The sequence below is a fragment of the Brienomyrus brachyistius genome, chromosome 24, assembly GCF_023856365.1.
Source record: "Brienomyrus brachyistius isolate T26 chromosome 24, BBRACH_0.4, whole genome shotgun sequence".
Taxonomy (NCBI): Eukaryota; Metazoa; Chordata; class Actinopteri; order Osteoglossiformes; family Mormyridae; genus Brienomyrus; species Brienomyrus brachyistius.
The window spans coordinates 2,787,717-2,797,965 of NC_064556.1; the positions used below are offsets into that span (position 1 = coordinate 2,787,717).

General features: G+C 46.2%; 1 protein-coding gene across 1 annotated transcript; it reads right to left on the minus strand.

Annotated features, from left to right (window-relative positions):
• Window positions 1-109: 109 nt before the first annotated feature.
• On the minus strand, window positions 110-9,731 carry cdc23 (CDC23 (cell division cycle 23, yeast, homolog)). The gene is made up of 16 exons (XM_048994984.1): window positions 9,577-9,731; window positions 9,197-9,269; window positions 8,544-8,681; window positions 8,380-8,422; window positions 7,883-7,988; window positions 6,890-7,022; window positions 5,785-5,962; window positions 5,565-5,662; window positions 4,509-4,590; window positions 4,261-4,414; window positions 3,119-3,238; window positions 2,372-2,447; window positions 1,854-1,915; window positions 1,689-1,767; window positions 1,467-1,586; window positions 110-1,055 (listed from the first exon to the last, which is right to left on the minus strand). Exons 1-16 carry the CDS (start codon window positions 9,681-9,683, stop codon window positions 888-890), a joined length of 1,737 nt encoding a protein of 578 aa, XP_048850941.1. The 5' UTR covers window positions 9,684-9,731; the 3' UTR covers window positions 110-887.
• Between the last annotated feature and the right edge of the window lie 518 nt (window positions 9,732-10,249).

Here is a 10,249-nt window from a genome sequence, read left to right on the forward strand (position 1 = left end):
ACCGGAGAGGCACACTGCGTCAGCGTCTCCAGTGTCTTTTTGCCTTCAGTCTGTCAAGTCGTGGCACGTGCATCATTAAAGTGTTTTTGCAACGTATTTCTCAAATCCGTTGTGTAAAACCAGACCTTTAATGACTTATGATCTATGTTTCTTACTTCATATATGAACAATCTAGTAAGGCAGGTTGGAGAAATACATAGACACTTATTTTTGTTTTAGTTGACCAAGCCTTCAATACTGTAAAACAATGAACCAATTTGAGTTTATTACCACATCCAAGGATAAAATATTGTAATTCAAGCGATATTGTTCCTGAACACAGAAGTCGACAAAGAAATAAATTTAACCTGTACAACCACCTAAATCAGGCAGGCACAAAAGCCAACTCGCAGACCCCCAATGCAATAAAAAAAAACTACATTTCCTTATAAAGATCATTTTTAATAACTGAACTTTTTTTCAAAATCCATCCTTTTCTCCATTTGCTCCATGAGCACATGCAAAAAAAAAAAATAATATTTACATGTAAGAAACAAATAAGAAGAAGAATCTGATGGAAATACTGAACTCAGACATCAAGACCATATGCATCTCCATGCCTGCATTCTGCTCACTGCACGCCAGCAACACACACATATAGCTAAAATGCACACACACTAAACCATCTTCTGCCCCTATTCATCCCTGAAGAAGAGCTGCGTCGCATTTGGCATGCAAGAAAATGCAGGTACGTGCCAGAGAAACCAGAGTGCAAGACAGAATTCACGCTTGAAGTTATCCGACTCGGTGTCTAATCAGTGGCTTCTCAGTCCGGTGTTCAGAAACATCACAAGGTGAAGAGGGACGGGACAGAAGCCGATTCAGGCGGTTTGGCATTGGCGTACGTGTTAAGGGGTGACAGAGGAGAGGTCTAGCGGCGACACTCTCCGGACAGGGGTGTTATTGTTGGAGAGGGGGCCAAAAACACAGGGATGGGACAGGTCAGCTGAGGATGCCTCCCCCTGCTCTCGGACTTGGGAGATCTGTCGCAAAAGGGCTTTGCCTTCTTCGCGAGCCTGCAGGACAGTGAGAAACGAAGTGTCTTCAGTTTTGGACACATGGCCTTCAGCTTCCTACGGGAGGCTGCATTTATAATGCACAGTTTTTGAGAGGGTTAGAGTTATGGGGACACTTTGTCCCCAACCATGCAATTCCCCCCCCCAAGCTCCAGGAGGAATAAAACATGATCTGACAGAGAGAAAGTTGACAAGGTCAGACCAAAACAGAAGTGATGTCATCTTAAAGCCCTGACCGTGATCTTTAAGGCCCAACAGGCCTTCATAGAATGATATGTACAATGTGAGAGATATTAGCAAAAAAACCAATGTCTTCTACAGAGGACAAACATGAGTCGCTGGATCTCAGGAGGATATATGAAGAAACAACAGCTTTTCATTAGCATTTATTGGGTGGGACTGAACACTCACGTCATTAGAGTCACAGCACCGCTGAGCGCAGAGGGCAGCCTCGTCGTATCGTTTGTTTTTGAAGTAGTACTGGCCCAGGTACCGGAGGGCTGTGCTCACCTCCACGTGCTCCAAGGGCTCCTAAGCGACAGGGAGAAAGCGTTTGCAGACATCTGCTAGCTAAAAATACATCCTCTGCACAATGGACGCCCAGGGATGTGCGTGTCTGTGTGCTAATCTCACCGCGCAGGAATAGACGTCCTGGATGTAAATAATGTAACACTGGGCAGCATCGTCCGACTCATTCAGCTGCTCGTGGAGTCTGTGGGAGCGTGAGAGGTTGAAGAATCACTGGATGCACCAGCGGAGTGGAGCACGCGTGCAGGGACACGATCGACAAAGACTCACTTGGCCAGTTTGAGCAGTGCCATCCTCTCCACGTCCCCAACAGAGTAAGCTCTCCAGTAGCACTGATACACAGAGGGCGAGCCAACAGTCAGAGGACTACTCACTCAAATCCAGAAAGTACCACAGAGCAAAACCTGAATTTGCGCGCGCGCACACACACACACACACACACACACACACACAGTACTGTGTGTCTGAGGCAGTCAAAATAAATGTTTAAAGCAAGTAGTAAGATTAAAATACCCTTAAACTGCAGCTAAACCACAGGGGATATTTCAGATTTTAGGAAGTTCCGTTATTTTAAGAGCGACCCCGCCCTCTAGAAAAGCCCCGCATAAGAAAATGGGCGACGGCTCCCACCTGCATATGAAAAGCAGTAGAACGACCGTCCTCAGACATAAAAGACTACGAATGATGCGACGACTGCTAGGTAAGGAGGCGTCCCGCGGTCACAGTCTCCCATGCAGCGCGCAGGCCAGACCGCATTTTACCAGAAACATCTAGAATCACACGCTCACCTTCTTGGCCTCCACCAGCTGCGACAGTTTCTCGTAGCACTCGCCCAAAGCCACCAGCATGCGAGAATCATTGGGCCTAGAGGGACACGAAGGATTTTCAACGGGTGCCGGCATCAGCAACGACGCGGCGAGGAGCGGAGCGAAGACGAGGTGATACCAGCGTGAAGAAACCGCATCGTCTTCGCAGCGTCCAGCAAAGGCGGCCATGGTACAGGACGTGATGTGTTGGTGCATATGAGAAATACCTCAATTTAGCCTTCAAAATATAGATTTGCAAACTACTAAATTTCTTCATGCCACTCGCGAGTCAGTATTGGTGAAATTAGTTACGCTTAGTGGAATAAATGCATATTGTAATATTAGCTTTCTGGCCCGGTAGGCTAGGTGTGACGCACACTAACTAGCGATGTTATAAAATGCACCATGATATGTTTTCCACCTTCAAGACTGGTTTGAGTGCTCTCTGTCAGCCATGCAGCTTTTCTCCCGTTTACAAATTTACATTCTGGCAATCCACAGTTAAAAAGACTTTGTTCCTCCGCGGCCAATGGCCGGCGAAGCTGAGAAGTCAACCCCTCCCACAACGCACGTTATTGGCTGAGCCACGAGAATTTTCAGGTCAAACTTAAATTAAGGTGAACTCGGTGCAGAATCACTCTCAGATTTTTTTCCTTGTGTGGCAATAACGGAAGTGACTGAGACCGAACCTTCACAGCGGGCCAGTTGGCAATGGCAGAAGCTACGCACCTTAGCTGGTGGGCTCTGCGGTAGTAGTAGAGACAGTAGAAGTGCAATTTGAGGATCTCGTAGGTCTGGCCGAGCCCGTACCATGCTCGGTAGTCCCGCTTGTTTACTTCTATGGCGTGCCTTGCGAGAGAAACCAAACTTACCATTAGTGACATTACTGTTACTCAAGCACGTTCCACAAATACAAGGATAACTGGCGACAGAGGAGCGATCACATCGTCCACTCACCAGATTCTGCACCTCTAACACAGAAACATCAAGAGTACAGTTACTGAATTGCTCAGAAAACCCAGATGTTGTTGGAATGTCAGGAATGCATTCCCTGGATGGCCCTGTCACTCTCTCCATCATCCATAATGTTTTTGTGAAGTGGTAATACGATCCACAAAACACTTTTTGAGTTAGCACAGTAAAGAGATCAAGTGGGTAAGGTTGCCCTGTGCAGCTCAAAATTGAATCAGTTCCAAATGTTCACTAGTATAATGTGTCAAAGTCGATAAAAGATCAGTAAAATACTTGGAGTTATTAAGCTAAAGGTCAATTCACACTTTTCTGCGTGCGGTCGGTGTCCAGATCTTTAAGTCTAGCATGCTCAAGTCTTGAGCATCGACCATGCATGTGCAAGATAATTATATAGGTATTTCCAGTAGGCGGCAGTGAGTCTTTCACAGCTCAGTGGTCAACAATGAAAGAGTAGAGGACGAGAAGACGTTGTAGTAGCAGTTATGGTGAGCAGCCATATGAGGAGGGTCGGAGGTACCCAATAATCTAATATTCATACTATTCAGATATTATAATAAGGTGAACGGTATTTTAAAAAGCAACACGTTCCAGTATGTCGTAAGGATTAAAAAATAGCTTGGCATGCCTTATTACCATAGTAGCTTGACTAATGTAATATGAATATAAGCTGCTGCACGGACAGCCATCCCCAGCCCGAAAGGTCATGCGGAAAACGTGAAGCATGACCTGGGCTTAACGAGATAAGCTAGTGGCCGCAGAGTGTTCCCATTAGGGGAATACAAGGAAACGTAGAATTTCGAAAGACTAGCATTTCAATTAGAGCTTCTTGAAGACTGCCAGCATTGCAGGAATGACAGAGACTGTCTGGTACTTGGCGAGCCCTGGAGACGTGTTCTCACCGGTAGGCCTGAATGGCTGCAGAGGTGTTCTTCATCTCCATGTACTCGTGGCCCATCAGCGTCCAGGCGCCCAGACAGCGGGGGTTCAGCTTGAGGGCTCTCTGGAAGTACAGTGCCGCCTTCTCGTGCTGCGAGCGCAGGCTGTAGTAGTTGCCTGCAAACCAGGTGGGACAGCTGTGAACAGGGCCACATCAGGAGGGAACCCACGGGGCAATCGACGGGGCCACGTGTGCGCGCCGCACGCTCACCGATGACACAGCACGTCTCCACTCTGTACTTGTCAATCTCGGCGAGGTCGTGGGCCAGGTAACTCAGCTCAGCCTTCATGCTCTGTCGGCAGTTACAGAGGACATCAGTGTAGGAGGGTACCGCGTATGTGCGCGCAGTGCTTTTCCACTAGCATACAGGAACCGAGAACCGAGCGGCTCGCGTCGGTTTTCCACTGCAGAAGGGTTGCCTCGGTAATGGCGTCGCTGGGTTTGGAGAGTGATAGTGCCGTAAAACTGAAGAGGCGCTTATGTACGGTTCACAGTGTGCATCAATTTATCATGTGCTAATTTCTCCTAGCGAGACTGTGTGAATTGCTATGTTTTGTTGAAATCAACCGTGGAATTAGCGTTCGCCAAGTTCCTGGTTATCGGGAATGCATCAATGCATCGCAATGTGCAATACTACTAACAATGAATAATATATAGAATATGCTGTTTTTTCAGATAATCCATACATATTGATGCAGGACACTGGTATCTCCATGCATTTCGACCAGTCTGGTTACGCTCTCAGCCCTGCTAGTAAACAGGGCCCATGTCAGCAGGAGTACGACGCAGATAATTTACAATGAAAAGTTTTGCGGTACGGCTTGGTTCTGGCTCGGCCTTAGATGGCAGTGGATAAATGCCATGGGAGAGTAAGTGGGGCCCAGGGGTCTAAGGCTCCTCTGAGGTGGGGCGGGGGGTTTAAATCCTACCACTGCCAGGAGCCCTGCTTTAGTGGGGGAGGGGGGGTGACTGATGCCACCATTGGACCCTTGAACAAGGACCTTAACCCAGAAATGACCCTGCACTGGTATTCACCTCTATGCGTGTGTGTTTTATGGAGAGCAAGATGGGGTAGGTGAGGAGAGAATATCGTCATGGGGATGAATATCACTATTATGTATTCCTAGTGAAGATAAACATAGCTTAAAAGTAAATATTACCAGATATAACACCTGTTAGTATAAAGGACATTTTCGGACCTAGCTGCTCAAATTAATGCTTCTTTCCAGTCTGGAAAGGGGCGGCGTTCTCAGAGCCTGGTCTCACCCTGACATAGAGAAGGTTGGAGAAGGTGTCCATGTTTTCGATGCGATACGGGTCCTGGTTCCTCAGCTCGTTGAAGAGCAGCAGGGCCTGATCGATGTCTGAAGACCAGGAGGGAGAATTTCGAGCGTCACAAGTACGCATCAGGGAGGAGTGGGAACGCGAAACAAACCAAAGCACAGCAGGGGACAGAGGCTACGGGGCAGCAGAAGCAGGGTCTGACCGCGGATGTTGTGGTAAGCCACGGCGATCTGCGAGATGATGTAGGTGCTCTTGGAGAAGCCGACGTCGATCAGGCTCTGGTACTTCTGCAGGGCCTCCTTGATCATCTGCAGCTCCGTGTACATGTGGGCCAGGAAGAAGTCCTTGATCCAGCAGTCTGGTAGTGACAGAGATTTCAGCTGAAAGACAGAGGTATGACCATTAGTGCAACTCACAATATGTAAAGCGGAGTTCCCCAATTCTGGTCCTGGAGGGCCAGTCTGCAGGCTTCCCTGCTCAAACACACCCACTAGCATGCGTTTCAGCAAGGAAATCTGCAAAATGTGTCACAGATTGGTCCTCTGGGACCTGAACTGGGGAATCCTGATATAAAGCAACCACAGAAAGCAACTTTTCCCATAACATCTGCACATCTCTGGACTTCTGGCCACACACTTTTTGGACGGTCTTACATATGTTTTGGTGCTGCAATGTCCTGACACATAAATGTGCATATCTGTACTTAATCTGTACCTGGGTCTAGGCAGTTCTTACACTTGCACATCCAGTAAGACAAGCTCACCCTGCACGTTTTATAAATACCGATTTCAATTTGTACTGACTTAGACTGCGAACGCTCCCTGGGTTATGATATTTCAGCTTTTCAGGTAAATGTTTCTGACTTTCAGTACATTCTTCAATGAAATTACACGCAATATTCAACACCATTATAAAATAGGCTTTGCGTTAATGATTTTGCGTGTTTAAGGTAGGCTAGACTGATATGTTTGTTAGGTTAGTTGTACTGTGTTAAAATGCTTTTTTGCTTTATGATCGGCTTGTCGGAACGTAACCCCATCGTAACCTAGGGAGAGGATGTATGGCTCATCCTTTAAAATATATATATTTATTTCTGCTATTACTTTTCTTAATTTATTTCCTGCGCTGTTTGCATCTAATACTACCAAGACAAACTGCAGGTGTACCTGGCCAATAAAGCGAGTTCTGATTCTGATCCTGACATGAGGTCAGAGCACAGCTACACGCAGATCGTGTCTACAAATAAAAATCAAATACGATTAAGCGGAACTGTAGCATAACAGGCAGGGTCAGGATGACAGCAGTACCATCTCTATGTTGGTGATGAGATTGCAAAGCTCCAGCCAGGAACCCCAGTGCAGCGGCAGGGCGTGGATGGCCTCCACAAACACGTCCACGGCCTCCTTCAGCAGGTCCAGTTTCCGCAGCACCACGCCGTACCTGTACGGGGACAACAGTGAGGAATGGCGCCCCCTAGCAGCTCAGTGCTGCATCATTACCACCAGCTGGGAGGTCTGTCAGTGTCAGATCTGGATCACGGGAGTTTTACTTGCGCAAAAAATGTTCTGAGGGCAGAAAGAAAAATCATTGGTTCAGAGAGACAACCAATCAGATTGTAGAGAAAGTGGACCCTCAACATTTTTGTGAAAGTAAAACTCCCACAAGATTAAATCTGTCACTAACCACTGGCATTACTCAGGTGTATCAGAGAGATACCATGTAAACTAAAACCCAAGATAAAGCAATCTATGCTGTAGTGAGCAAATCAAATCAGTTTATCAAACAAGTAACAGTAGAGTGGTAGATGCAGGCAATGAGAACTCCCATTTAGACACTATTGTCCAGAATGACATACAAGTGAGGCAAATAGCACATCACAGTGCTGTCAGGGGGTCGACTAGGCATAAGTGCAGCTAGACTGAGCTTGCATTGAAAGCCCAGGTACAGGAGTAAGCAGGATTGGAGTAGGATCTACACAAAAGCTACAAGACTACAGCTAATAATATTTAACAGAATAATAGCAATATTCAAGTTAAGCATCAAGCAAAGAAAGGTAAAAACAAAATAGTAAACAGGAGCTAAAAAAGTGCAATGTGCAAATTGTTCACAAGGGGGGGCTAAAATATTTTTAAAATGTCCTTCACTTGTGTATCAATCACTCTAAACCAAAATCACAACTGAAAAGGACGATCACAGAGTGCCTCCGAGAGGAAGACATTTTTGTGCACGACTTGCCATGTCAGCCGTTCATCAGCTCAGAAGTAAGAAAACAAACAGATTCACCGCCGTGGTTCACATACAGATAGAGGGCAAAGCCGTCCAGCTCTCCTGCCCGATGCTTCTTGCTTAGCTCCGCCCTCAGCTCTCGCAGAGCCTCATTCCGCACCTGTCCTTTCTCTAGGGGCCCTGCAGCCAATCACACCGCAGGGAGAAGTTGGAAAAAAAACACCACGCACCAAATCAATAGAAAGCTCCTGACTGATGACTGTCTCCATCAGCCAGGTGGCCAGGGTAATCGGAGTTTTACTTACACAAAACTGTTCTGAGGGCAGTATGAAAAATGATTGGTTCAGAGAGATAACCAATCAGGAGAGGAGGTGGGTCTAAGCAACTAGAGGAGGCATGACCAACCAATCAGATGTCCTGGTCCCACCTCCTCTAGCTGCTTAGACCCACCTCCTCTCCAATCTGATTAGTTATCTCTCTGAACCAATCATTTTTCATTCTGCCCACAGAACTCTTATGTAAGCCAATCTCCCACAAGTAGCAGCCAGCACTCCAAAGGCTACAGACTCACCCAGGCTGTCCACGGTCTCATCATCCTTCTTCTTCTCTCCAGACTTGGGGAGGGATGTCATAAAGCAGGGAAGAGGGAGACATGCCGCACGGTTAGAGGGGAGGTGGCCAAAGGATGAGGGGGGTGGGGTGGGGTTTCGGGGTCTGCAGGAGAGCGCCACCTACCAGGTAACAGGAGTACATGTACAGGAAGTAAGCCTTTTGGCTGCAGCAGCCCCTCAGGAAGTACGCTGCACGATCATACTCTTTCAGGTCAAAATAGGACTTAGCCAAACACAGGGCATCGAAGTCTTGTACATCTTCCTGCAAAGAGAAGAGGGGCTGTAAATCATTTACACAAAAGAACATCCTTTTCCCTGCACGTTCTCTATAGTGTGTGCCTTGCGAGGGACTGGCATCCCACCTACGGTGTCCCCAGCCTTGTGCTGCCTGAAACAGGCTCAAGGTTTCCTGATAACCTTGTATTGGAAAAGCAGGTGGAGAATGGATGGAGAGAATACCTGATTTGTTAATTTATCGTTTATCATACAAACACATACCTTCTTCACCATCTTTTAGACTACCAACAGCAAAATCACTATTTTGCCTATGCTTAACGCATCATTAGAAGTTATGCATGTTTTCTCAACTAAAAATTGGACCAGTCAATCCTCAAAAACACTAAGGCGAGCTGGGACCCCAGATAGTCCACGTTTTTGCTGTCTGGAATCCCATGTGGACTGTCAGGCAGGGAGCAAAAACGTGGAATGTGTGAGGGTGCCAGAGGGCCGGTTTGAGAAATACTGCCCTAAGGTACATGCTTTACTGCGACTAGATACCTCGGTGAGAGGGGGCGGCGTCGGCATCTCGTTCATTGGCAGCGGGTTCAAGGCAAACGCTAGCTCGGAAGCCCTGGAAACAAGCAGTGACATCAAAACGAGCCGTTAACGTGCCTGATTAACTCTGCTGACTGTCTTGTCTGGAATATATACGTATTTCACTTGTTACAATTGTTCAAATACCAGCAACAAACAAACAGTACGGAAAAGATACATAAAATAAGGCAATAAACACGTTACAGAGCTCACCATTAAAACATAGTACACATACCCACATTGTAGGGGCAACACTGTATAAATAGCTATAGTAAACACTGGGTACGTTAATGTGGACATGCGTATGTTACATAAGTAATAAAAAAAAGGAACAAGTTTCTCACCATTTTGCACTGTGAACTAATCCTCGCTCTCTGCAAAGGCCTATGACAGAAATAAGCTGCTTTTTAATTTGTACCAAATCTCCAAACTCAGGACTGAGCGCCGCCATTTTTCGTATTGCCCGGCTGCTACGATGCGTCTGCGGTTACCGGTGCGCTACGATTGGTCAAAGCTCTGTGACAGTTACCCAATCGGCGCGTAAGAACCGCCCCGTGGCTTAGAATATGTCATCATCGGCATGCCATTTTGATTGTGGCTAAAACAAAAAGAGGCGACCTACAGTGTATACTGCACGTTGGGCAATGTGATATATAGAACACAACATGACGTGTATATAGATCTGTACGTGTAGTATTTAAAATTTTATTTCACAGCGTCAAGTTTAGGCCAGCGTTAATTCTATTCTATTCTATTCTATTCTATTCTATTCTATTCTATTCTATTCTACATTTAAAGATATGTTATATTTCCTTACACCAGAAGATGGCAGTATTTATATTTCGACGTTAAAGGCGACTACAAAGTTCATTATGTACAATAAAGTGAATGTCTTTCGCTGTAAGCTTCTTGTTCTATACTGTCGCAGAAACTACATTTTGAAAACGTTTTTTTTTTTAACTGATACCATATATGATCATTTTTAACAGGAAAAAATTAATGCACGAAAGTGAAATG

Excerpts from the sequence above, each read along its gene's own strand:
- cdc23 (XM_048994984.1), bottom strand. The coding sequence starts at position 9,683 with ATGGCGGCGCTCAGTCCTGAGTTTGGAGATTTGGTACAAATTAAAAAG. Across the intron at positions 8,682-9,196 it reads CGCCGCCCCCTCTCACCGAG|GAAGATGTACAAGACTTCGA; the intron begins GTATCTAGTCGC and ends TTCTCTTTGCAG. Across the intron at positions 1,587-1,688 it reads AGGACGTCTATTCCTGCGCG|GAGCCCTTGGAGCACGTGGA; the intron begins GTGAGATTAGCA and ends CCTGTCGCTTAG.